This window comes from Zosterops lateralis, assembly GCF_965231275.1.
Source record: "Zosterops lateralis genome assembly, chromosome: 6".
NCBI classification, from domain to species: Eukaryota; Metazoa; Chordata; class Aves; order Passeriformes; family Zosteropidae; genus Zosterops; species Zosterops lateralis.
The window spans coordinates 58782297-58807172 of NC_139761.1; the positions used below are offsets into that span (position 1 = coordinate 58782297).

A 24876-nucleotide genomic window follows, 5' to 3' on the forward strand; every position below is an offset into this window, starting at 1 on the left:
GTGGATCGGGCGCCAGGCGCTCCAGGACAATTCCTGCTCTGCCACTCGCTGCTGGGAGCTCCTCACTGGAGCGGGCCGGGCTCCCATTTTGACTTCCAGGCTCTTCTTAGCCACGTGCATCCTGAGGGCCGAGCGGGCCCCACTGATATCCGTGGATCCCAAGGAGCTGTCGGTGGATTCTTCCCCATCCGGAGTGTGGCAGCTCCCGCTGAGGCTCTCGGAGTGCGGGAGGCTCTCAGAGGAATGGGGTGACGCTTCCTGCTGCACCAGCCTCTCCTGGGAGCGCCTCACTGGACCAGGCTGGGCTCTCAGCTTGACTTCCAGGTTCTTCTTGGCCACGTGCATCCTCAAGGACGAGCAGTTTCTCCTCAAGCCTACAGCTCCAAGGGAGCAGCGAGATATGGCCCCGAGGTCTTCTCCACTCGGAGTCTGGCAGCTCTCACTGAGGCTCCGGGAAGGATGGAGGTTCCCAGAGGAGCTGGAGGAGGCGCAGCAGGGCAGGTGGCCTCGCTCCAGCAGCTGCTCCAGGTCCTCCCACAACAGCTGCCACATCTCCGAGTCCTGCGGGAAGGACACCCCGGGCCACAGCGGCGTCACCAGGCCCTGCAGCTCCCGGGCCGCGGTCACACAGGGGGCGCAGGCGGGGCCGCAGCCGCAGGGGATGTACAGGGGGCTCCCGGGGCCGGCCGGGCCCTGGGGAGGGCTCTCCTCAGCCAGGGGGGAGCCCCCGACCCGGCTCCCGAGGCGCTTCCAGATGCGGGCGGCCAGCAGGGCGGCCGTACTGGCCACCAGCAGGACAAGTGTGGGGAGCAGGAAACTCATGGCTTCATCCATGTCCCATCGTGGCTGCATTGAGAGCCAGGGGTGGTGGCACGTGTCCTGTTGTAGGGACACCGTGGTGGTGTCACAGTGCTGTAGGTGGAACACCTGTGTGACGTCACAGCCCTGCCTCATCCCACCGCTCCCCCCTTTTCTGACGTCACGGCCCCAGGTCACCCATCCCACATCCAAACCCAGCGCTGTGCCAGCTGCTGGGAAGAATATGAAACCTATCCGCACAAACCCAGTACACCAGACCACCACAAAGGCTGTGAGCACATCCAGGCCACTTCCAGCACGTCCCTCGGGGGTATCCCCCGCCGGTGACCCCCGCCCGGTACGGGGGTGGGAACGGGATGCGCCGCGTTTCCCTCCGGAACTAATATTCCCGCCGCGTTTTCCGGCCGGACCACGGGCGGGCAGTGTTTGGGGACGGACCAATGGCGGTGCCCTTGCAGCACTTCCGGCGTGTCCCGGCGATGTGGCGATGGCGGCTCCCGGGGCCGCTCCGGGCCGGGGGAGGTCAGGGGGGCTTGGCCGCGCTCCGAGGGGCCGCCCGTGCCTTGTGCGGGGTTCATAAGGCCGGGGGGGACCTTCCCGGGCGCCTAAGGCTCGCGGGGGGGGGCTCGGGGTGGCGGTGGAACGGCCGAAACCGGGGAGGTACCGAGGTCTTGGCGGGACTCCCGGCTGCGCTGTGGTGGCTTGGGGGGATCTTGAGACCGGGAAGAGGAGGCTCCGCGGGGTTCCTCCTCCCCTCCCGGCCCTGCCCGAGACCCCCTGCTCTGTCCCGCAGGTCCCGGCGGCGTCGCGGTTCCCCGGGCGGGGCTGAAGAAGTTGGCGCTGCCCCCGGATTACAGCGGTGAGGGGGACGGACGGCGGGAGAACCCCGCGAGGGGTGGCGGGGGCACTCCCCAGTCTGTTCCTGGAGATCCCGGTGATCCCGATGTTCCCCGGCAGGGATCACCATCCCGGAGAAGCCGAAGCTGAAGTTCATGGACAAGGTGCCGGCGGTGCCCAAGGTGCAGCGGGAGCCCCGGCGGCTCCGTGACATCCGCGGCCCGTCCCAGGAGGCCACCGACTTCACCCAGGGGCAGTACGGGATCCTGGTGAGCGGCAACGGGCGCCGAACGGATCGGGGGAGTGTTCCAGAGGCCGGGACGGCGCGTCCCTGTTCCCAGGCAGGCGGGACTGGGGGAGCTCCACCTCCACCTCCCTGAGCTGACCCTCGCTGTCCCCCCACAGGCTTTGGGCGGCGGGTACCTGCACTGGGGCCACTTCGAGATGATGCGCCTGACCATCGGCCGCAGCATGGATCCCAAATCCATGTTCGCCGTGTGGCGAGTGCCCGCCCCCTACAAGCCAGTGACGCGCAAGAGCCTCGGGCACCGCATGGGGGGCGGGAAGGGCCCCGTCGACCATTTCGTGACGGCGGTGAAGAGCGGCCGGCTGGTGCTGGAGGTGGGCGGGCACTGCGAGTTCGGGGAGGTGCGGCCCTTCCTGGCCCGCGTGGCGCAGAAACTTCCCTTCCCGGCTGTCCCCGTCAGCCGGGAGAGCCTGCGGGAGATGCGGCGGAAGGAGGAGGAGAGGAGGCGGGACAACCAAAATCCCTGGACTTTCGAGCGCGTGGTGGCCTCCAACATGCTGGGCATGAGAAAGTACCTGAGCCCCTACGACCTGCACTTTAAGGGACGGTACTGGGGCAAGTTTTTCCTGAAACACAGAGTATGAGGAGCACCTGGATGGGGTTCCTTTGGGAATTAAACTTCTTCACTGGAGCTTGGACTGGGTTTTGGAGCTGGGAACGCAGGGCTGGGAGCATCCCCAGGGAGACTTGGATCAGGGTTTGAGGGATGAGGATCACTTTATGCCAAGGTGGGGTTTGGAGCTGGGAACGTGGAGCTGGGGGATGAATGGATCTGGATTTGAAACACTCCGTCCTGAGGTGGGTTTTAGAGCTGGGAGCATCCCGAGGGATCCAGGATCAGGAGGCAGAGTGTGGGTGAGCTCTTTATTGAGGAGGAAGGCTCCAGCATGGGTGGCTGCACATCCAAGGAGCTCCAAGCACAGGGAGAGGCTCCTCCGGCCGCCCCGGCAAGGCAGAGCCCTGTGTCCCCTCTCTCGGGGGGGACACGGCCCCTCCGGCCGCTCCGTGCCACCGAGGAGGGGCTGCTTGTCACAGTGGCCACCAACTGTCACCCGAGCGCAGGAGGAGGAGCGAGGGGACCTTGGTGCCGAGAGGGGGGCGGGCTCCACTCCTCCAGGGACACGCGGGATGTCCTCGGGGCTCCGGGGTCGGGGCTCGGCCGGGGTCTCTCCAATGGATCATCCGGGCAGGGAGGCAGGAGGGGGAAAGGCCACCTGTGACAGGGAGGAAGAGGAGGTGACACTCAGGAAGGGGGCGTGGCTCCCAGTGCTGTCACCATCCCCATCCCTCCCCAGCGTGGCAGCCTGGGGACGCTCAGAGCGAATCCCACCCTGGCAAGGCCCCAGCCCGCTCCCTGGGATTCACCTTCCTGGGACTAGGGGGTGCCGGGGACCCCCCGTGCCACCCCCAGCCCTGTCCTGACCCCCCGTGCCACCCCCAGCCCTGTCCCCGTCACCTGGAGGGCAGCGGGTGGGGGGCTCAGGCAAAGATGCTCGCGATGCTGGATGCCAGGATGATGGCGAGGATGATGCAGCACAACATGATCATGATCTTCTTCTGCTCGGGGAGACAGGGAATGTGAGGCAGGGACACAGCTCGAGGGGGGACAGGGACAGGGAATGGGCTGGGGAGGAAGATGGGGGATAAGGATGGGGCTGGGGAGGGGGGCAAGGAATGGGGAGGGGGACAACAAGGACAGGGGCTGTAGAGTGGGGAGGAAGGACAAGGGTCAAGGACAGGGTGGGGAGGGGACAAGGAAGGTGGCAGGACAGGTGTGAGCTGGTTCTCTGTCGCACAGGGAGGTGACTGCCTGTGTGCCCTGGGACAGGTGACCAAACACTGTGACTTACCCAAAAACTCGGGGTGGGGGGGACGGTCGGGACAGAGCCCGGGAGTTGGGGGTGTCCCCAGCCTCGCCCTTCCCCCTCGCGTCCTTTAGCAGCGGGAAACGGGGCCGGTCCAGCCCCCAAATCAAATCCCCGGACACCGGGAGCCGAGCCGGAGCCGTGCCGGTGGCTTTGGGTGTTCCCGGTGCCAGCACGGAGAGGAGGCGCAGGGCGGGATCAGCGGGATTTTATTACAACGGGAGTTAAACATCCACGATCAACACATCCTCTCACAAGAGGAGACGGGGTCCTGACAGCTCTCTCTGTCACAGCACGGTGACAACAAACCACGCTGGTGCCACCAAACCCCGCGTCCTGTCCCTGTTCCCGCCCTCATTCCACCGGGATGCTCGCGCGGGTGAGCGTCCAGCCCTCGGATTTGTGTCCTTGTCACCCTTCGCTGGGGCTATGCCATCTGTGGCCGCATCCCCACGGAGGAATCCTGTCCCCTCCGTAGGGACACGAGGGGCGGATTCCAGGGACCGGCAGGGCGGGCGGGAAAGGCGGCGGTGCTGGAGCCCGCGACGGGAACCAGGACACGGAGGGCTGGGAGCAGCAAGTCCGGGAGGAGCAGGGAGAGGAGGGGTCCAGGATCAGTGCCGGGGAGGATCCCGCCGGGAGGTGACATCGCTGGGATGGTCGGGAGTGTCTGGAGGAGGAAAAGGGGAGCTGGAGGCGCCGGCGGGGAAGGGGACGGGGACTGCAGCAGGAAGGAGGGAGCGGGAATGGCAGAGATGGATGCGGGGAAGAGACAAAATCCAGAGCCTGGAGCAACGCGGAGCCCCGAGGAACACAGACCCTCGAGCAACACAGACCCCAAGCACTGCAGACCCCAAAAAATGCAGATCCCAAACAGTGCAGACCCCTGAGCACCAGAGACGCCAGAACACCACAGATGCCTCAGTATTGCAGAGCCCCAAAAAACAGACCCCAGGGCACCACGGGCCTCCAGACACTGCAGACCCTCAGAAAACACCCCCAGCACTGCAGACCCGAGGTCACCAAAGCCAGAACCCAACACCCCCAGCCCCAAATCCCAAAGCACTGGAGCCCCCCAAGCAGGAGATGACATTGGGATCCCCCAGGGCTCTGTGTCCCCACAGTGGGGGTCTCCTGCCCCCCAACACTTACAGACCCTTTCCCCAGGGGCTATTTCACGTTCAGCCCCACCGAGAGTCCAATGATGAGGGCAACTGTCCCCAGCAAGAGCATGGCCACTGCCACCAAAATCAGCAGCTTCTGGGGGAACAGGGGCAAGTTGGGGGTGGTGATACCTGTCCTGTGAAGGGGGACATGGGGGGACCAAGGGGCCCTGAAGGGCCAGAGGTGCTGCAGTGCCCTGGGGATGGGGCAGCAGGGGCTGAGTCCTCACCAGCTCATCACACCTGAGGGTGGGAGGGGGCTCAGGGGTGGCAGTGGTACAGAAAGGGACAGAGCTGCCAACCTCCCATGAGGTCACTGGAGAGAGGTGGGAGTTATTGGGGTCAGCAGGGGGATATGAGGGGTGGCTGAGGGGGGGCAGGAGGTGACTGAGGGAAATAAAGAGATCTCAGGGCTGCCGGAGGATGTGGGGAGGTGCTGGGAGCACTGTGAGACGTGAAGGCACAATGAGGGCCAGAGGGGGACACTGGGAATACCTCTGGGATGCTGGGAGCTACAGAGGGGACACTGGGGGCTACAGGGGGGACACTGGAGCTGTGGAGGGGACATGGGGGCCATCGGTCTGTCTCACCCTCCTGGCCTCACTTTGGTACTTCACAGCCTTTTTGGTGTCGGCCACGGCCCGTTCCACGAATCCGACAGACTGGTCCATGTTGTTCTCTATGCGGTCAATCATGGCTCCCTACGGAGCACCCGGGGGACACAGAGAGAGGGGGGGACACTGAGAGCACCCTAGGGTGCTGGCACCAACCCACCTGGCGTGCCTGGCCCCGGCACCGGATGGTCTCTGTGCTCCGCTCCGCATGCTCGGCTCTGTCTTATCCAGCAGCCCACCCTGGGGGAGAGGGGACAAGGTTGGTGGGGACACAGTGACACAGCCCCACGACACACGGCACACAGCCCAGGCAGGTACTCACCCATCCCCGGGGCACACAGCGGCTCCTCCCGTGGCATGGGGGGACAGAGAGGGGCTGAGAGAGGGGGCAGCACCACCGCAGGCTGGGGGACACTCCTGTGTCCCCTCCAGGCCACCACAGGGTGGTGGGCGGCTCCGTGGGAACACGTGCAGTGGTCACCACCCCAGCTCATATCACTGCATGCTTGGACCTCCTTGTGCAGGTCCCTGTGACCCCACACTTGGGTCCCTACTTGTCCCTGGTCACCCTATGCACAGGTCCCTGCTCGTCCCCATATGTGGGTCCCTGCTCATCCCTGTGACCCTGTCCTGAAATCCTCGCTAATGTCCATGTCCCCAGACACAGGTCATCTCTGTCACCCCATACCCAGGTTCCTGCTTGCCCCTGCTTGTCCCCATGCGCAGGTCCCTGTTCACACTGTCCACAGGTCCCTGCTCATCTCTGTGACCCCACACTCTGCCTGTCCCTGTGTTCCCACGGCCGTGTCCCTGCCTGTCCCTGTGTCCCCACGGCTGGGTCCCTTTGTGTCCCTGTGTCCCCATGGCCATGTCCCTGCCTGTCTCTGTGTCCCCACGGCCGTGTCCCTGCCTGTCCTTGTGTCCCCATGGCTGGGTCCCTGTGTGTCTCTGTGTCCCCACGGCCATGTCCCTGCGTGTCCCTGTACCTGGTTCTCCACCAGCATGGCGATGTCCACGAACATGTCGTGGAGCTCCTTGATGCTGCTCTCCAGGCGCACGATGTCCTTGTGCCGCCCCTCGATCTCGCTCAGCGCCTGCTTCGAGATCTGCGAGTCCATGATCTGCGGGGACAGGGCAGTGTCAGCAGGGAGGCCTGGCCCTGACACACCCTTGTGTCCCCCCACATCAGGGCTCACCCCCGAGGTGAAGATGGAGGGGTTCCCACTCTCCAGCATCTCCTCCAGCTCCTCATCCGTCGTGTTCTTGCCAGCTAAGGGCACGTGGGGAGAGGTGAGAACAGGCCCCGCCCAGTCCAGGACAGGGAGTGGGGTCTGTGTGCTCTGGCCCCTCCCACTTAACCAAACTTGGTCAGATGGGAGGGGTCTGTAGGCATTGGCTCCTCCCACTTCATGGAGGAGGTGGGGGTTGCTGCCCAGGCCCCACCCACCTCAGCCAAGGGGCTTGGTCACTCACTGATTTCCAGCTGGCGCTGGATCCGGCCCTTGCTCCGCTCCCGGAAATCCACCTGTGCCTCGTTGTACTTGGTCATCACATCCACGAACTTGCGGGACAGGACCGAGTGCTGGGGACAGGGACAGGGATGTGATTATGGGGATGGGAACAGGGATTTTGGGATAGGGACATCCCAGGGCATGGTGTGACCCCGGGGGACTGGACCTGGTCCTGGGGACGGGGACATGGAACACCCCGGGCATGGCGTATCCCCATGGGCCTTTTTCACAGGGGACAGGAGTGAGGACAGGGGTGTGACACTGCCCAGGGGACAAGATGGGAAGTCAGATCAGTGACACTCTGGGCATGGCGTGTTCCTGATCCCAGGATGGACAGGACAATGCACTGGAGGTGGGGACAGTGGCACGAAACCCAGGGAACCCTGGATGGAGCACATCCAAGCTCAGGGCAACACAACAGAGTGCTGGGGACAGGGCAGAGGGACACAAAGCCTGGGATCACAAGGTACTGTGGGGGATAAGACTGGGAGACTTGGGGACCCCTGGACATGCCACATCCCCAGCCCGTGGGGGACAGGGTGGGACCTGGGGACACTGGCTATGGACCAGAGCTCACCTGGGACTTGCGTATCCGGAGGTCAGCGGAGGATCGTGCCTCGTCCTGCTCGATGTTCCTCTCCATACCTGGAGAGAGACAGACCTCAACCCATCAGGAATTCTTCCCACTGCCAGCGCCCACAATCCCAGAGTCCCAGGGGGACAGGAACACCCACGACACTGTGGTGGGGACAGAGCCACTCACTCTTCAGCTTGTTACGGACACTGTTGGCCATTTTCTTGATCTCTGCTGTCAGCTGCTCCAGGTCATCTTTGGTCTCTGCAGGATCATGGGTGTGAGCCACCATGGGAATGTCCCCAGGGAGGGTCCCTGTGACCAGGGGAGGCTGTGGGGATGCTGTGACAGCACTCACTCTGCTCTGGGATGGGGGCTGAGAGGATGATGCTGTAGAGCTTCTTGGCTTCCTCCACGTTCTCCGAGATCTTGTCGATGTTCTGCCGGGTCTCCTCAATCTGGGCACACCCGGGAGGATTTGGGGGGGTTAGAAAGCAGCCCTACAGCCCCTAGCCCCGCTCCCAGCCCTCCCTCACCTCTGAGAAGAACTCATCCATGAACGCCGTGTTGTCCACAGCGATCTCCAGCTCCTCCTCGTCATCCGCATCCTGCTTCTGTTGGGACACAGCGCTCAGGGGGGAGCCCCTGCCCTGCCAGAACCCCCCAGGGGGTGACAGAGACACGAGGGGAGTAGCCACGGGGATGTGGTGGCACAGGGGGGGACATCTGCAGCGGGGGAGAGCTGGGGGGGGGCTGAGCCCAGCTCACATCTGGCCACACGTGGCTGGGAATTAAGGGATTGCTGGGCTTGGCCAGAGGGAGGGAACGAGGACAGCGATGGGATGGGGATGGGACAGGGTTTATGTCCCAAACTGTAGTCCCAGGGCTGGTCTGGAGCAGCCCTGGGGGGCACAAAGGTGGCTGGTACCTTTCAGCCTGGTGTCGTGCCCAGGCCACCACCCATGTGCTCCCAAATCCAGCCCTTCCCAAAACTCAGCCTCAGCCCTTCTGCCTCCCCTCACCCCCTCAGCTCCACCAGCACCCCGGGGGTGTTGTTGGGGTGTCCTGGAGAGGAGGACAGACCCCAGGCTGGGACCCCCACCCCCCTCCTGCTGCTGCTGGAGTAAAAATAAAATTAATCCCTTTGCTCCCCCCGAGGGCTTTATCTGATGGCTCCATAATCCCGGTAAATCCCTGCCAAGCCTCCCTGCCACGGCTAGGGGCCCGGCTGCGAGTTGGGGGCCTGCTGGGACCCCCGAGATCCATGGGGAGCCGACTCTGGGGAGCAGAGGGAGCCCCCCATGAGCAGGGGGAAGTGGGGCCCCATGGCAGGGTGGGAAAAGGGAGAAGGAAGTGGTGCTTGTGGCGGGAACATGGGGAAATGTGGGGTGCAGAATGGGGTGTGGGCACCCCAAATCCACTGCCATCCCCCATGGGATGGACACCCCACCCCAGGCCGGGTGAGGGCTGGTGTCCCCCCATTGCACCCCACGGCATGGGGGGAAAGGACTCAACGAGGAGGTCACGTCACCCCAAAACACCCACCGTCCCCCCAAACCGCACGGGGATGATCCCCCCAGTCCCTTCCGCCTGACACCCCCGTTGTAGGGAGGCTCAGGTTCCCCCATCTGCCATGGGGTGACCCCGGTGACACCCCCAGGCACAGAGGGCTGGGGTCTCGGTGCCATCCACCCCGCGGTATCCTCGCCCACCATGGATTGGGGTGTCCTCGAGACACCACGGGATGGGGTCTGAGCTCCCCCCATCCCTGTGACACTCCCACACACCGTGAGGTGGCATTTCAGTGACATCCACCCCAGGACGGCCCCATCCACCACAGACTTGGTTTTTGGCACCCCCTCTCCCCGAGATGCCCCCACCGACCCACCACGGGGTGGGGTCTCGGGGACCCCCATCCCTGTGTCACCCTTTTCCTGAGGAGCCCCCCGAGGGTGTCCCCTGTCCCCTTCCCACGCCAGGGGTCCCTCACCGCCTTGAGCTGCTCCAGCCGGTCCTTCATGGTGCCCCCAAAGGCCAGGGGGGCACGGGGGGGTCCCCGTCCTCGCCCAGCGCAGGGATGGGGGATGTCACCCTCGGTCCTCGCCGCTCGGCCGGGCCTCCTACATCCAGGCGAGGTGGCGGCTGGCCCTGTCCCCTGTGCCTGTCCCCGAGCCCGGGGCTGTCCCTGCGCTAATCCCCAGTGACGGGCACAAGGAGGGCGCCGAGGGGAGGGAGGGACGAGGCGGAGCCGCCCCTTCACCTGGGACAGCGGGGACACCGGACTCGCTAAAGGCGGCAGCTGGGGCGGCCCTCGGGCACCCAGGGAGGTGACAGGGGTGGGTGGGGGAGGATGTGAGTTTGGAGGCCGTGAGGCAGCTGATCTCCCACGGGGGTCCCTCGGTGAGGACGTGTCACCCCCTGCCACGTGTGGCTGCAGCGGGAGGACGTCTGGGGACAGGGACACAGCTGGGGACAGGGAACACGGCTGTGGACACAGGAGGTGTGAATGGGGACACAGCTATGGATGTGGGTCACAGCTGGGGACATGGCTGGGTTCAGGGGACACGACTCGGGGGGACACAGCTGTGGGTAGGGGTGACATCTGGGGACACAGCTGGGGCCGAAGCACAGCTATGGATTCAGGACAGAGCTGGGGGAACACGGCTGGACACGGGACGGAGCAGGCACAGGGGACAGCTTGAGGACATGGCTGCAATTAAGGGACACAACTGAGGGTCGTGACTGGGACAGGGGTCACGGCGGGGGGAGACGCGGCTGGGGACAGGGGACACGGGAGGGGGACATGACTGTGGAGGGGACACATCTGGGGACGGGGCTGGGCGGGCACGGCTGGGGCTATGGATGGGGTGACACTGCGGGGCACAGCTGCGAGCGGGGGACATACGGTGTCACCGCTTCGCACGGGAGAAAAAGGGACTCTATCCCTTTAAGAAGCACACGAGGGGGCGTGGTCTAGGTTGGCCGTGGCCCGAATTAGCCCCGCCCCATCGCGCGCCGGCGGGCGGGACACGGGGCGGTGGCGGAGGATGACGTCATGCGGCTGCGCCCGCGGCGGCGCATGCGCGGCGGAGTCCGGGGCCTGGTCGGGCGGCGCGGAGCCTGCGGGCGGGGGGCGCCGGCGCCGCCATGTTCCGGTACCCGGTGAGCGGGGAGGGGCCGGAGGGCGGCCAGAGCGGGCGGGGCCCCGCGGGGCCTGCGGGAGAACCGCGCCGGGACGGCACCGGGGCGGTGTAACGGTGTGGGGGGGGTATAACGGGCTGGGGCGGGGGAGGTAAAATGAGTTGGGGAGGGCGGTCATTGAGGGGGTCTGAGGGGCTGGGAAGGGGCTCCAGGGTGGCAGAAAGAGTCTAGGGGGCATTGGGGACCTATAACGGGCTGGGCGAGCGTATAACGGGAAGGATCACTCTCTAGGTCTGGAGGGGTCACTGGCGAGATGTAGCAGGTTGGGGGAGTCACTGCATAGGAATAATGGCTATGGGGGGTTTCCAGGGGGGGATAATGGGGCTGGGGGAGGTATCGCTGGTTCTATGGGGGGTTATTGTGTAGTTATGATGGGCTGGGGGGCCGTTAGGAGGTGCGGTGGGGCTGACTCCGCTCCCGGCTGTCCCAGTCCCTGGAGGACTGCCCGCTGGACGAGGATGAAGATGCGTTCCAGGTCCTGGGGGAGGAGGATGAAGACATCGACCAGTTCAACGATGACACCTTCGGGGCCGGGGCCGTCGGTGAGACCCTGAGCGTCCTCCCCGAGAGCTTCCCGACCCTGCGGATCCCCCCGGCCCCACGGCCCTCACCCTGTGCCCCCTCGCAGATGATGACTGGCAGGAGGCCCACGAGCGGCTGGCGGAGCTGGAGGACAAGGCTGGCTCCGGCCGGGAGCCAGATGGTCCCGTCGGGAATGACGGGGACGTGCTGGGGGACCCCGAGGATGCGCTGGCCGAGCGCCTCACGCGCCTGGTCATCGACAGCGAGCTGGAGGACCCGGCCATCATGCAGGCCGTGCACACCAGGGAGCCCCCGCAGGTGGGAACGGGCTGGGAGAGCTGGGGGAACATGGGGATGGATCCCCCAGCCGCATCCTGACTCTCTCCTCGTGCTCTGCAGCAGCCTGGAGGGCTGAATTCCAGCATCTGGGACAGCTCGGCCGTGCTGCGGCGCATCCGGGGGCCGCTCCTGGCTCAGGTAGGGTGCTGGGGGCAGGGGGCTCTTCCCTGGTGATCCCACATGCCTGTGGCAGCCGGCTGGGTGGGATAAACTCCTTCTGGGATAGTGGAGTGTCCCACTTCCCTCTGGCTGCATCTGTGGCCTGTAGGGGACCCTCATACCTGTCTCCCTCTTTCTCCACTCGGACACTGGAGGGCTGGGATGGCGGGTTTTTGCTGTTCTGGGATGTCTGGTGATGTCTGAGGAGTTTCAGGGCTCCCAGCAGGATTTGGGAATGTTGATGCCTGGAGGCAGAGGATTTTTGTGTTGTTGTGGTTTCATTAAGAGTCAGGCTTTGAAGTGCTGCGTGTCCAACTCTCTCCCAACCCTCTCTCCTGGCTCTGCCGGGCTGGGAGGTGACCCAGAATTCCCACCCCACGCCCTGTTATCCTGAACAGGATGCTCTTGGCAGTCACGCGTGGTCCGGGAATCCCCAGCGTCACATGGAGATCCCAGGGAAGTGCACTGGGATGTGCAGAGCCGGCAGGAGGATGGGGGGATGCTGACCCTCCTCCCTGTCCCAGCCTGTGACACCAGGGGGGCATCCCTCCCGTTCCTCCCATAGGAGATGCCGTCGGTGTCCGTGCTGGATTACGCCCTGCCCCAGAGGCCTCCGCAGGCTCGGGATGAGGAGCGGGATCCGTCGGAGCGGGCGCTGCCCCGGCGCTCCTCATCCCCCATCATCGGGAGCCCCCCGGTCCGGGCCGTTCCCATCGGCACCCCCCCGAAACAGGCCGCCATCCCAAACTTCAACCAGCAGGTACATCCTGCCTTCCCAGCTTCCTGCTGCTCCCAGGGGTGCAAGCTGCTTCCCAGGGAGAGTGACTGTGCTGCTTGCCTCCTCCCAGATCCTGTGTCCCAAGCCTGTCCACATCCGAGCTACCATGCAGCAGCGTTATCCCGCTCCCTATGGAGAGAGGATGTCCCCCAACCAGCTCTGCAATGTTCCGGTATCCAGCTTTCTCTTTGTCTTTTTGGGGATTGATGAGCAGCCCTCCCAAAACCTCCTTGTGCTCCTGTGGCTCATCCCCACCCCATGGAGCCTGGCCTTCCTGGGCTTTGTCCCATCTGCCAGTCGTGGTCTGTGATCGGGGTTTGTTTTCCCAACTCTTTCCCCAGAATTCCTCCCTCCTGGGCCACCCGTTCCCCCACAGCGTCTCTCCCGTTCTCACACACCTGCAGAGAGCCCAGCTGCTCGGAGGAGCCCAGGTAAAGCTCTTTCCTGTGCTTTATCCCACCTTTCTCTCTCCATGGCTCTGGGACTTGGCTCTCTGTGGCTCTTGCTGGCCATCCCAGATCCTTTGCCTGCCTGGCTGACTCTAAGTGTCCTCTCTGCCCCGCTCTGCAGGCCGGCCGAATGTCCCCCAGCCAGTTTGCCCGTGTGTCTGGGCTGGTGGGGAGCCCGCTGCCCTCGGTGAATCCCAAGCTGCTGCAGGGCAGAGTTGGACAGATGATGTCCCCGGCTGGAGGGTTCCGTGCCTTTTTCGGGGCTCCCCCTGCCCCGCCCCCCTCACAGCTGCCACACCCTCCAGGCCCTGGATCCCACCTGCAGAGCCTGAGGTCAGTGCCATCCCTGTCCCAGCATCCCTCTCGCTCCCTGTGCCCATCCCTGACAATCCCTGCTCTCCCCAGGCCACAGCCCCAGATGTTCCGGCCGGACACAACCCACCTGCACCCCCAGCACCGCAGGCTCCTGCACCAGCGGCAGCAGCAGAACCGCAAGTGAGTGCGGGATGGGGATGGGGCCATGCGGCACGGGGACGTGTCCTGCTTCCGGGGTCACCTGTCCCCCGTCTCTGTCCCTTCCTGTAGCTCCGGTGTGCTCACAGGTGCCCTTCTTCTCCTGCCAGCCAGCACCGGAGCCTCAATGGCTCCGGGGGAGACCGAGGGGGCCACCGGAGCAACCATCAGGAGCAGATCCGTAAGGATCCCTACGCCAACCTCATGCTGCAGCGGGAAAAGGACTGGGTATCCAAGATCCAGATGATGCAGCTGCAGAGCACTGATCCCTACCTGGATGATTATTATTATCAGGTATTTGGGAACAAGATCTTGCTCCTGTCCATTTGATGTTGGGTGGGAAGGGGATGTCAATCCAGAGAGAGATGCAGCGGATAATTTTCCTCTCTGGAAGAGGAAGGTGGAGGAATGGGATCAGCATGCCTGGGAAGATCTGACTCCTTCTTGGGCAAGATTTCCAGGAGTGAGGAGATGTTGGGGTACGCTCGTTTCGTAGGTCTGGGTAACAGGAGAGCAGCTCCTCTCCATCAGGAGTGTGACAGAGCCAGGGTAAAACCCCTGGAATGAGTCAAGGGAGATGCTAAATGGAAAACTCAAGGGAGATCCTTGGGCAGGGGAAGGCTGACTTTGGTCTGACTTGGGAATGGTGGTGGTGAATCCTGTGGGAATCCAAGGAGCACAGTGGAGAAGGTGGATAGGGAGAGATTGTTCCTGCTTTTTTCTGGTTCAGGAACAGGGAATGTCAGACAGTGCTGAGAAAAGCCAGACTTGGAGCAGGCAGAGCAAGGTGATGACTGAGGGACTGTTTGGGGGTCCCCAGGGAGAGAGGGAAATGTCTGGGATGGTGGACACTGGGAGACTGAATGGGGTGGGAGAGATATGGCTGCTGGGTCCATCCTCTCCTGAGATGGCAGAGGGCTTTTGGCATCTGGGTGAGCTGGTCCCAGTAGAGAAGAGGAACTGGTGCGGGATGTGAGTCAGCAAAGCTCTGCCATTGAGAAACAGGGTGGATGGGGTGGGGAGGCCCCGGCACAGTGCCAGTGTAGCAAGGCAGGCTAACTGGGATGTTGTGGGAAGGACTGGGAACCCCACAAGAACAGGATTTGTCGCTGTCCTGAAAGAGGACTGAGGAGAAGCCTTGATCTCTGTCATCTGAAGGATGGCAGAGGAGGATGGACTCAGCTGTGGCTTCAGTGTTGCTGTTGATAAGATGATGGAGCTGAGGAGAGGGAGATGGCCAATGGTTTTTTGGGAGAAGGCTCTCAACATTTCCTCTCTCTGCCTCAGAATTACTTCCAGAAGCTGGAGAAGTTGGCAGCAGCCGAGGAAGTGCACGGTGACGGTCCCAAGAAGGAGCGCACTAAACTCATCACCCCTCAGGTGGCCAAGCTGGAACACACCTACAAGCCAGGTAAAGCCCTCAAGCAGCCCCAGGGCTCCTTTTATCCAGGGATTTAGGGGCCTCATCCCTCAGCTTCCCTGCTCCCTCCTTCCTGCAGTGCAGTTTGAGGGCTCGCTGGGAAAGCTCACTGTCTCCAGTGTCAACAACCCCCGGAAGATGATCGATGCCGTGGTGACGTCCCGCAGCGAGGATGATGTGAGTTCCTGGCCTTCTTCCCGCCCAAAACAGCCCCATGGCTCCTTCCCAAAGCCTTGACTTCCTCTTCCCTCCTGGCAGGAGACAAAGGAGAAGCAGGTTCGGGATAAGAGGCGACAGACCCTTGTCACAATCGAGAAGGTGAGTTTGAAGGGGATCGTCCCAATGCTCACAGGTCCATGGTAGGATAAAAAGTGGATCAAGCCAAGCCATTCTATGACTGCCTGAGTGATCCATGCTTCCTGCAGACCTACAGCCTTCTCCTGGATGTGGAGGACTACGAGCGCCGCTACCTCCTGAGCCTGGAAGGAGAGCGGCCAGCCCTGGTGGGAGAGAGGAAGCAGAAGATCTGTGACATTTATGACAATCTGAGGGGGAAGGCACCCGGGCAGGACAGGTGAGCAGGGTTTGGGAGCTCCCAAGACTCTGGGACTGTGGGAACAAGTTTTCCATGTATCTGTTTGACTCTTACAGGAGGCTGAAGTAACCTTTTTTTTTTTTAGCCATTTTACCCTCTATATGGTTACAATGTCACGACTTCCATCCCCTCCAACTGGCAGAGCTGAGGATTAGGGATGTCATTCCTGTGTAGTTTTTCTCTCCTCAGGGATGTTTTTGTGAGGCATGGGTGTGTTTTCCACCTGGTGCTGGGGCAGATCCAGCCGTGGGATAACCCTGGGATGCTCCCAGGTGAGGGTTGACCCCTTTCTCCCTCCCTCCTCAGGCTGAGCGATGACCACTTCATGCAGATCATGTGTATCCGGAAAGGAAAGCGCCTGGTGGCCCGGATCCTTCCCTTCCTGTCTCCAGAGCAAGCGGCTGATGTGCTCATGGCCACGGCCAGGAACCTGCCCTTCCTCATCAAGAAGGATGCTCAGGATGAGGTGAGGCTCCAGAGGCTGTGAGGGCTCCGTGTGTCTTCAGGATGGCAGTTCCTGCCTTTCTTGGGAGGGTTCCAGAGGTTTGGAGGGAGAAGGTGTTTGGAATTCCAGCCAGGCACAGGGAAGCGTGTGGAGCTCCCAACTGTGTTCCTTTCTCCACAGGTGCTTCCCTGCCTCTTAAGGCCCTTTTCCCACGTCCTCTACCACCTTCCCTTGGGAACAGTCACCAGCCTTGTGCAGCAGCTTACGAACCTACCTCAGAGCGCCGCCGCTCCCACCAACCTGCACCTCACTGCTGTGCTCCAAAACAAGGTGCTCCTCATCCTCACCCCTTCCCAGCCTTGGGAATCGCTCCAGCAGCCTCTCAGCACTGGGTGTTCCCCTTGCTAATTAACGAGGGTGTCTAGCACATTAATTAACGGTATGAGATGGCTCCGCGCCCTGCTTCAGCCTGGCAGCAGCTTCTGGATCTGTCCCGCTGTGCTCCATGCTCCAGTCTTGGAATTTGGGGTGGGAATGTTGATCCAGTAAGTCCCTCCTGGGCTGGGATTGGTCTGTGGTCTTTCCTTCCTCCTCCTCCTGTGAAGGCAGCCAGGGATCTTCCTGCCTGTGCCAGCATTTCAGGAGGGTTGAGAAGTGTTGGGGATTCTCTCATTCTCCTAAGGAATGGTTGGAGGTGACTGATCCCCTCCCTGTTCCCACAGTTCGGTCTGTCCCTGCTGTACCTGGTCCTGAGCCGAGGGGAGGAACTGCAGAGCTCAGACACCAACACGGAGCTGATGCAGGACAACCAATGGTGGGTCCCTGTCGCAGGCTGGGATGTTCCTGCCTGGAATGCCACCACATTCCCAGCCCCTTGGGGAGGAAAAGGGAGCCCTCACACCTCTCACTGCTCCCTTCTCCCCTTTTCCCGGCAGGACGGAGCTGATGCTGATGGCGACCCGAGAGCTCCTGCGGATTCCTCAGGGAGCCTTGGCAAAGCCCGTCTCCATCCCCTCCAACCTGATTTCCCTCTTCTCTCGCTATGTTGACCAGCAGAAGCTGAACCTGCTGGAGACAAAATTGCAGTGAGTGCTTGCCAGCCCTCTTTTCTTGTGGGAATGTGGCCCTGTCCCACTAGGGGACTGGGAGACAGGGGAAACCAGAAGTGGGGGTGCAACTGGAGAAGAATGGGGAAAAGCAGCTTGGGGAGAGGGGAATCTCTGCCTCCCTCTGATCCTGCCACTGTTGTTCCCTGGTTCCAGCTTAGTGCAGGGGATCCGGTAGATCTCCGTGGCTCCTCGCCACCACCGGAATGTTCCAGAGGAAGGAAGGAAGGAAGGAAGGATGAAGGGCACACGGTTCACCCCACACCTCCCCTGACGCCCAGCCTGGCACATGGGGCACATCTGCCCCCCCAATCCCTGGATCAACAGGAAGAGGGGGATATTTGGCTGCTCCCCCTTTTCCCACCAAGTGCTGCCTTTCCCTGCTGCTCCCAATTTCACCCAACTCCCTCTGCACCCCTAAAAACAGCTGCTTCCCCCCCAGACACACACGCACACACACTACTGAGGATCCTGGGAAGCAGGGTGCCCCTCGCTCCACATCCATGGGCAGGGGTTCCCCTGCTCCTTCCTGCTCCTTCTCCAGCCCTTCCCACAAGCACTGAGCTCTGCTACAAACCTTTCCCCACACTTCATACATGTGTTTCGCACACTCGCCTCGTCTTCCCAAAATTCGGCTCCTTCCCTCCCCCTCGGGATCTGCCCCAGCAACTCCGGGGTGGGGGGGCACAGCCGAGTCTCTGTCCTCTTCAGATCGGATCCGGGTGGATTCAGCTCTGTGCTGCTCCTCGGGAAGGTGGTGGTGGTGGTTGGGGGATAATTTTCTCTCTTTTTTTTTTTTTTTTTTTTTTTTTTTTTTTTTTTTTTTTTTGCTTTTAAAAAGAAAAAAAAAAAAACCAAGAGATTTGCACATGTAGGGATTTTACACCCTGAAATTCCTCCTGGCATTAACCAGCTCCCCTCTGATGCTCCCGGCCCTTTCCCTGTCCTTTTCCTCTGACGGATCAAGTGAAAAGTTCATTTATTATTATTATTTTATTTTATTGCTTTTTTTGTTCTTTTTTTCCTGATTTTTTTCCCGCCCTGTTTTCCCTTTTTTGCTTTTCTTCTTAATTTCATTTGCTTGCTGTAATTTTTTTGTTTGGATTTTTTTTTTTCTTCCCTGTCCCGCCCAGTTTTTGGTTCTGGTTAATGAGAATAAAGTTTCTAAATTTACATTTTTATAGGGTATTGTAAATAAAGATGAATTGTATACGGCTGCCAGCCTGGCTTGTCCTTCTCTGGTCTGGGCCACCCTCTGCACGACCCCGTGGTGTCCCCGCTCTGTCCACTCGGGGGTCTCGAACCCGCGACCCCCGGGAGTACCTCCGCGGGCAGGGGGCGTGGCCACGCCTCAGCGAATGGGAGCGCGCGTGGCGCGAAGCCCCGCCTCTCCGCCAATCGCTGGCGGGTGACTCACCGCGCGGCGTCAGCACGCGCGGCGCGCCTCTCCCCCGCCCATTGGCTTTTCACCTGATTGACAGCTGATGTGTCCGCCCTCGGCCAATCGCCACGGGCGAGCCGCCCCGCCGGCGCCCTGGCCGCCAATGGGGCGCGGACGTGGGCGGGGCGAATGACGGCAACGCGCGGGGCGGTGGCGGCGGCGGCGGCGATGGCGGAGCTGCGTGCGGCGGGCGCGGGGCCCGGCCCGGCCGCACCCCCCGGCCCCGCGGCGCTGCCTGCGGCCCCCGGCGCGCCCCCGGCCCTGCCCTCACCGGCGGCGAGCGTAGGGGCGGCACCGGCACCGACGGCGGCGCCGGCGGCACCGACGACGTCGGCGGGTGGCGGAGCCGGCGCGGGCGGCGGCGGGGCCGGTCCCGGCTCGGCCCGCGAGGGTTGGCTCTTCAAGTGGACCAACTACATCAAGGGATACCAGCGCCGCTGGTTCGTGCTCAGCAATGGGCTGCTCAGCTACTACCGGTACGCCCCAGGACCCTCCCCGCCGCCCCCCGGAGCCCCCGTGACCTTGGGGCCGGGCTGAGCCCCCGCGGCGGGAGGGGAGCGGCTGTGAGCGCCCCGCACCGAGCTGGGGAGCGCACCGCGCCCCGGTGCCAGCTGGGAAGGAGGGCGGCTGTCACCTCCCTGTCCCCGCGGTTGTCGCCTCCGTGTCACGGGGGATGTCACCTCCCGGTCACCGGGGCTGCTCTTGGCCGGAGGGGAGTTGTTAGCATTCCCCCCGGCGTCCCTCTGTGCCAGCAGGAGGGGGGGGCGGTTGTCACATCTCTGACCCCGTGGTTATCACCTCTCTGTCCCCGGGATTGTCACATCCCTGTCCCCGTGGGTATTTGAGGGCGGGTGGGGATCTGCCGCCCCCTCAGCCTCCCGCAGCTCCCGGATCTCGCTGTCCATCCCAGCAGCTCTTCCCGGTGGCCTCGTGTGTTGTCACCCGCGGGGACATCTGAGCCCGGCTGCGGAGGGGTGGGCCTTGTCCCTCTATTATTCATGGGGAACCGGAGCTTTCGGCAGATGCCGGCTCCGGTTACACCTCCGGCAACGGGGGGGCACCGGGGGGGGGGTGTCCCGGCTGGATGTCACCTCTGGCACCCGGTGACGTGGAAGGGGAGTGCCAGCCTGGCGCGGCCTCTCTGGGACTTCACCCTCGTCCCGGGCTGTGCCTGGATCCGGGAAGCACCGGATCCTTGAGGCTCCAGGATCCCTGAGGCCACTCCTGGGGACTGTGGACTTGTCCCCCCAAAGCAATATCCCCAGGCTTGACCCCGCTCTAGTTCCAGCACACCCTCCCTATTAATAGCCCTGGCTGCTGGACTGGGAATGCCGAGCCCCCTGCGCGGCCTCCCCGAGGGCACATCCTGGGGATCCCGGCCCTGCCCTTCCCTCATTGCGGCTTCCCCCTGCAGATCCAAGGCAGAGATGGGCCACACATGCCGTGGCACCATCAACCTGGCCACGGCCAACATCACTGTGGAGGATTCCTGCAATTTCATCATCTCCAACGGCGGAGCCCAGACCTACCACCTCAAGGCCAGCTCCGAGGTGGAGCGGCAGCGCTGGGTCACCGCCCTCGAGCTCGCCAAGGCCAAGGCTGTCAAGATGCTGGAGGAGTCAGGTACGGAATTCCTGGATCCATGGCAGGGTTACGGTGCACTCACAGGGTGAAGTCCCAATGCCCAACAGTTCCCAGGGTAGGATCAGTCCTCAGAGTGGGATCCCAGTGCCACACACTGGCCAGGTTCTCAGAGCCCCACAGGTGGCAAGAATCCCAGGGCAGGAACCCAGTGCTTGGAGGACTCAGGGTGGGATATTAGTGTTCCACAGGATCCCAGTGTCCCTGGGGCAGAATCTCAGTGCCTCTCACAGGACCGAGGGCAGGATCCCAATGGCTGCAGAGAAGAATCCCAGCCCCACGGGGCACAGGATCCCAGTGCCCCCAAGCATGATCCCATTTACCCCAGAGCAGGCTCACAGGGCAGCATCAGTGTCCTTTAGGCAGCCTTCAAGTTCCTCACAAGCCCAGTGCCCTGGGCAGCATCCCAACATTTCCAGCAAGACTGTTTGGAAAGGGATGGCCGTGTTGATGCACATGTGACCCCCAAAAGCCTGGTGTGCACAGAGATGGACCGTCAGTGTTTGGGAGCCCTCAGGGATTTGGGGATCCCCCCATGCCCTTCCTGGCAGCCCCGCCACCAGCTCCTGGCGTGACGTGACCATCCCACCCTCTCCGTGCCTTCCCATCCGCAGACGACTCCGGCGACGAGTCGGTGTCGCAGACGGACAAGACAGAGCTGCAGAACACGCTGCGGATTTTGTCCAGCAAGGTGGAGGACCTGAGCACCTGCAACGACCTGATCGCCAAGCATGGCACGGCCCTGCAGCGCTCCCTCAGCGAGCTCGAGGCCCTGCGCCTCCCCCCGGACAGCACGGACAAGATCAAGCAGGTCAACGAGAGGGCCACACTCTTCCGCATCACCTCCAACGCCATGATCAACGTGAGTCTCTGTCCCGAGGATCCCACGGTGGGAAAGGTCCCCACTTCCATGCTGAGCACTGTTTCCCCGCAGGCCTGCCGAGATTTCATGCTCCTGGCACAAACTCATGGGAAGAAGTGGCAGAAGTCGCTGCAGCAGGAGCGGGATCAGCGGATTCGGCTGGAGGAGACGCTGGAGCAGCTGGCCAAGCAGCACAACCACCTGGAAAGGGCTTTCCGGGGGGCCACGGTGCTCCCTGCCAGCACGGCCAGCACTGGAGGCTCAGGCAAAGGTGGGGAGGGACAAGTGCTGTGCCCAAGTGTCTCCCAGGTGCTTCCTGGGATTTTCTGAGCCGGGCTCAGCTTCTCTCGCTCTGGTATTCCCGAGGGATGTGTCTCTCCCATCTCACCTGTGTAGCCAAGTGATTCTGGTATCCACAGCAGGGTCCAAACTGGCTCCTCTGAGCCTTATCTGACACCCCTCAGAGCTGGGGTGAGGTGGGACCCCCCTCACCTTGCTGATGGTGACAGGGAATGATGTCCCTTCCTCACTAGCCCTGTCCCCTTTCCCAGATCTGTGCTGCCCTGCCAAAGGTGACCTGAGTGATGAGGATGATGACAACAATGAGTTCTTTGATGCCCCAGAGATCTTCCCCATGCCTGATATCATGGGCCACAAGTGAGTTTCGGGGGAGAGGGGAATCCCCCACTGCTCCGCCCTCCTTGGGAATGTTCACCCCCTTTCCCCCCTTCCCAGGAGAACTGGGAGCAACATCAGCGGCACCAGCAGTGACATCAGCCTGGATGAGCAGGTGGGATGGGGGTTTTATGACTTGGGAGTTCCCAAATTCCCATGGAAGTGTTTTGGGGGGGGGTCACAGGGATTTAACAACCTTTGTCTCTCTTCTCCTTAGTACAAGCACCAGGTTGAGGACACCAAGAAGGAGAAGAGAACGCGCATTCCCTACAAACCCAACTACAGCCTCAACCTCTGGAGCATCATGAAGAACTGCATTGGGAAGGAGCTGTCCAAGATTCCCATGCCAGTGAGCACAGATGCAGCCAGCAGGTGGGCGTGGGGCACCCCAGAACCCCCTTTTTTTTGACCCGTTCCCTTTTCCAGGTGAATTTCAACGAGCCGCTGTCCATGCTGCAGCGGCTGACGGAGGACCTGGAATACCACGATCTCTTGGATCGGGCAGCACGGTGCGAGAGCTCCCTGGAGCAGCTGTGCTATGTGGCCGCTTTCACCGTGTCCTCCTACTCCACCACCGTCTTCCGCACCAGCAAACCCTTCAACCCACTTCTGGGAGAAACCTTTGAGCTGGATCGCCTGGAGGAGAACGGATACCGCTCCCTCTGTGAACAGGTGCGGCCGGCTCCTCTCTCCCAGGTTTTCTTGGCCGTTGGGATGGCCGTCACTGAACTGTCCCCAATCCCGTGTCCAGGTGAGCCACCACCCGCCGGCTGCTGCCCACCACGCCGACTCCAAGAATGGCTGGACACTGCGCCAGGAAATCAAAATCACCAGCAAATTCCGAGGGAAATACCTCTCCATCATGCCTCTGGGTGAGCACCCCGGGAGTGTGTGGGATTTTCGGGACCCCCTGAGGCTCCAGGTGTGGTTCCCAGCATAGTCTCCCTCCCTCAGGTACCATCCATTGCGTCTTCCACTCCTCTGGCCACCACTATACGTGGAAAAAGGTGACAACCACAGTGCACAACATCATCGTGGGGAAGCTCTGGATAGACCAGGTGGGAAGTCATGAATGGGGAGTGTATGGAAGGGTGGATCCCTGGGGAATGGGGCGTGGGTGGGTCTGACTATCCTCTCTCCTCCACAGTCAGGTGAGATTGAGATTGTCAACCACAAGACAGGGGACAAGTGCATCCTCAAGTTTGTCCCTTACAGCTACTTCTCCCGGGATGTGGCGAGGAAGGTAAGGACACGGAGCCATGGGACACCCCGGGCAGGTCGTGACTGCCCAGGTGTGTCCTGATCCAGGCTGTCCCCTCTCCTATCAGGTGACTGGGGAGGTGATGGACCCCTCGGGAAAGGTGCATTTTGTCCTGCTGGGCACGTGGGACGAGAAGATGGATTGCTACAAGGTCCAGCTGGGAACAGGGGACAATGGAGCCGAGGCACGGCCACGAGCCCACGAGGCTGAAGACAACCGGGTGCTGCTGTGGAAGCGGAACCCGCTCCCGTGAGTGGAGAAAACGGGAATGAGGTGGTCCTGGGAGCAGGGCTGCGGGGCTGGCACTGAGCCCCATTCCTTGCCATGCCGTAGGAAGTATGCAGAGAACATGTACTACTTCTCGGAGCTGGCGCTGACCCTGAACGCTCCAGAGAATGGGACGGCCCCCACGGACAGCCGGCGGCGCCCGGACCAGCGGCTCATGGAGAATGGGAGGTGGGACGAGGCCAACGCCGAGAAGCAGCGGCTGGAGGAGAAACAGCGTCTCTCCCGCAAGCGCCGCGAGGCCGAGGCTGCCCGCGCCACCGAGGACGGTAAGGCGGGGCTGTCAGACAGGGATGTCCCCCCTTGGTGTCCCCCGCGGGCCCTCACCCCGCTGTGCCCCCCAGGGACACCCTACGACCCCTACAAACCGCTGTGGTTCGAGCGGAAGAAGGATCCAGTGACCCAGGAGCTGGCGCACGTCTACAAGGGGGGCTACTGGGAGAGCAAGGAGAAGCAGGACTGGAGCTTGTGCCCGGATATTTTCTGAGCGTGGCGAGGAGGAGGAGTGGCGTGGGGGAGGGGGAGGGATGAAGGCCAGGATCCCCCCCCCGTCCATCCGTCTGTCTTAACTGTGTTCCCGCGCCTCGCCGTGAGCGCCGGCCGGGCTTTGCCTTAGCCCACCCAGACTGACCTTGGGGAGCAGGAGCCAACACAGCCCCCCCGAAATCCGTGCTGGAGCAAGAGGGGGGTCTGTCCCACCCACGTCCTCGGCACCCTGGGGTGGGGGGCACGGCCGCCCCTGGGGTGGGGGGCCCCGGGGAAGGCGCTGCGGGGCGAGCCCAAGGCTGGCCTTGGTCTCCCCCCCTCCCCTTTTATTCCCGTTCCCCTTCGCCCCCAGGAGTTCAGGTGCTTTTGGGGTCCGGAGGGGGCCAGACTCCCCCCCCAGCCTGTTCTATAGGTGTATATTATATATATGTAGAGAGCAATCGGGGTCCCCTTCTCCTCTACAGCCCCCGGTTTGGGGGGTCCCCACCCTCCCCAGGGTGGCCCCCACATGTGGGGACCCCCCATGAGGTGCCTTCCCTGTAGGTTTAGGGCAGGGGGAGGGCCTGGGTTTTGGGGGGGGGGGGGGGTCCCTCCAGGGTGCAGTGGGACCCCTGCACCCCCAGACACTACAGAGGTGGGGAGATGCGCCATGGGAGGAGTCTCTGCACCCCCGAACCTGAAATTGGGGGCATTTGATGCCTTTTTTTTTTTTTTTTTTCTTTTTCTTTTTTTGGGTTGTTTTTTTTTTTTTCTTTTTTTTTTGTCTCCAGAAAAAGAACTAAATTAAAATCTGTGAATGCCCCAACCCTGTGCCTGCTCTGTGGGGTAGGGGGAGGGTCCAGCCCCTCCCTGTGACTGATTTGGGGGGAGACCCTCTATTCCTGTAGGGATCTGAGTGGCAGCAGCCGAACAGGGACTTGAACCCCATTCATGAGTTTCTCTAGGTTCTGCTGCCCTGTGACAGGTGGGGAGAATTGACGGGCGTCTCTTGTGCTCCCCACTGGATTT

The 24876-nt window shown here is 62.4% G+C and overlaps 4 protein-coding genes across 12 annotated transcripts; 3 read left to right on the top strand and 1 right to left on the bottom strand.

Annotated features, from left to right (window-relative positions):
• The first annotated feature begins 1244 nt into the window (after nucleotides 1–1244).
• MRPL16 (mitochondrial ribosomal protein L16) lies at nucleotides 1245–2594 on the top strand. Its single transcript, XM_083864436.1, has 4 exons — nucleotides 1245–1341; nucleotides 1613–1678; nucleotides 1777–1925; nucleotides 2062–2594. Exons 1-4 carry the CDS (start codon nucleotides 1260–1262, stop codon nucleotides 2545–2547), a joined length of 783 nt encoding a protein of 260 aa, XP_083720562.1. The 5' UTR covers nucleotides 1245–1259; the 3' UTR covers nucleotides 2548–2594.
• A 1433-nt stretch (nucleotides 2595–4027) lies between these two features.
• STX3 (syntaxin 3) lies at nucleotides 4028–9888 on the bottom strand. Of its 4 annotated transcripts, none has more exons than XM_083864148.1 (11): nucleotides 9681–9888; nucleotides 8227–8304; nucleotides 8049–8148; nucleotides 7880–7954; nucleotides 7694–7761; nucleotides 7079–7187; nucleotides 6802–6875; nucleotides 6592–6726; nucleotides 5582–5692; nucleotides 4981–5085; nucleotides 4028–4498 (listed from the first exon to the last, which is right to left on the bottom strand). In XM_083864148.1, the coding sequence occupies exons 1-10, from the start codon at nucleotides 9708–9710 to the stop codon at nucleotides 4999–5001; spliced, it is 867 nt and encodes a 288-aa protein (XP_083720274.1). In that variant the 5' UTR covers nucleotides 9711–9888; the 3' UTR covers nucleotides 4028–4498; nucleotides 4981–4998. The 4 variants fall into 4 exon arrangements, 3 of the variants coding, with proteins under 3 accessions (XP_083720274.1, XP_083720273.1, XP_083720272.1); XM_083864147.1 differs by having other exon boundaries at nucleotides 4981–5088; XR_014590433.1 differs by lacking the exons at nucleotides 4028–4498; nucleotides 4981–5085; nucleotides 5582–5692 and adding an exon at nucleotides 5702–5845 and having other exon boundaries at nucleotides 5928–6726.
• An 899-nt stretch (nucleotides 9889–10787) lies between these two features.
• Nucleotides 10788–18046, top strand: PATL1 (PAT1 homolog 1, processing body mRNA decay factor; the record flags this gene model as incomplete). 5 transcript variants are annotated; one of them, XM_083862865.1, is made up of 19 exons in its annotated part: nucleotides 10788–10852; nucleotides 11322–11433; nucleotides 11520–11731; nucleotides 11813–11890; nucleotides 12477–12671; nucleotides 12760–12861; nucleotides 13031–13120; nucleotides 13260–13471; nucleotides 13544–13633; nucleotides 13741–13945; nucleotides 14939–15062; nucleotides 15151–15248; nucleotides 15330–15389; nucleotides 15497–15645; nucleotides 15973–16132; nucleotides 16292–16441; nucleotides 16834–16925; nucleotides 17047–17196; nucleotides 17374–18046. In XM_083862865.1, exons 1-19 carry the CDS (start codon nucleotides 10838–10840, stop codon nucleotides 17393–17395), a joined length of 2316 nt encoding a protein of 771 aa, XP_083718991.1. In that variant the 5' UTR covers nucleotides 10788–10837. The 5 variants fall into 5 exon arrangements, with proteins under 5 accessions (XP_083718991.1, XP_083718994.1, XP_083718992.1 ...); XM_083862868.1 differs by having other exon boundaries at nucleotides 13762–13945; XM_083862866.1 differs by having other exon boundaries at nucleotides 11816–11890.
• A 780-nt stretch (nucleotides 18047–18826) lies between these two features.
• Nucleotides 18827–24831, top strand: OSBP (oxysterol binding protein; the record flags this gene model as incomplete). 2 transcript variants are annotated; one of them, XM_083863998.1, is made up of 14 exons in its annotated part: nucleotides 18827–19134; nucleotides 20073–20281; nucleotides 20914–21161; nucleotides 21234–21432; nucleotides 21713–21818; nucleotides 21897–21951; nucleotides 22054–22185; nucleotides 22263–22508; nucleotides 22588–22708; nucleotides 22791–22894; nucleotides 22984–23079; nucleotides 23165–23346; nucleotides 23431–23651; nucleotides 23727–24831. In XM_083863998.1, the coding sequence occupies 14 exons, from the start codon at nucleotides 18827–18829 to the stop codon at nucleotides 23867–23869; spliced, it is 2370 nt and encodes a 789-aa protein (XP_083720124.1). In that variant the 3' UTR covers nucleotides 23870–24831. The 2 variants fall into 2 exon arrangements, with proteins under 2 accessions (XP_083720124.1, XP_083720125.1); XM_083863999.1 differs by having other exon boundaries at nucleotides 19075–19098.
• Nucleotides 24832–24876: the final 45 nt, after the last annotated feature.

Coding starts and splice junctions, on each gene's coding strand:
- MRPL16 (XM_083864436.1), top strand. CDS start 1,260: ATGGCGGTGCCCTTGCAGCACTTCCGGCGTGTCCCGGCGATGTGGCGA. Junction 1,342..1,612: donor GCCGCTCCGGGCCGGGGGAG/GTCAGGGGGGCT, acceptor TCTGTCCCGCAG/GTCCCGGCGGCGTCGCGGTT. Junction 1,679..1,776: donor GCTGCCCCCGGATTACAGCG/GTGAGGGGGACG, acceptor GTTCCCCGGCAG/GGATCACCATCCCGGAGAAG.
- STX3 (XM_083864146.1), bottom strand. CDS start 9,710: ATGAAGGACCGGCTGGAGCAGCTCAAGGCG. Junction 8,149..8,226: donor TGGATGAGTTCTTCTCAGAG/GTGAGGGAGGGC, acceptor GGGTGTGCCCAG/ATTGAGGAGACCCGGCAGAA. Junction 6,876..7,078: donor CCAGCGCCAGCTGGAAATCA/GTGAGTGACCAA, acceptor ACGTGCCCTTAG/CTGGCAAGAACACGACGGAT.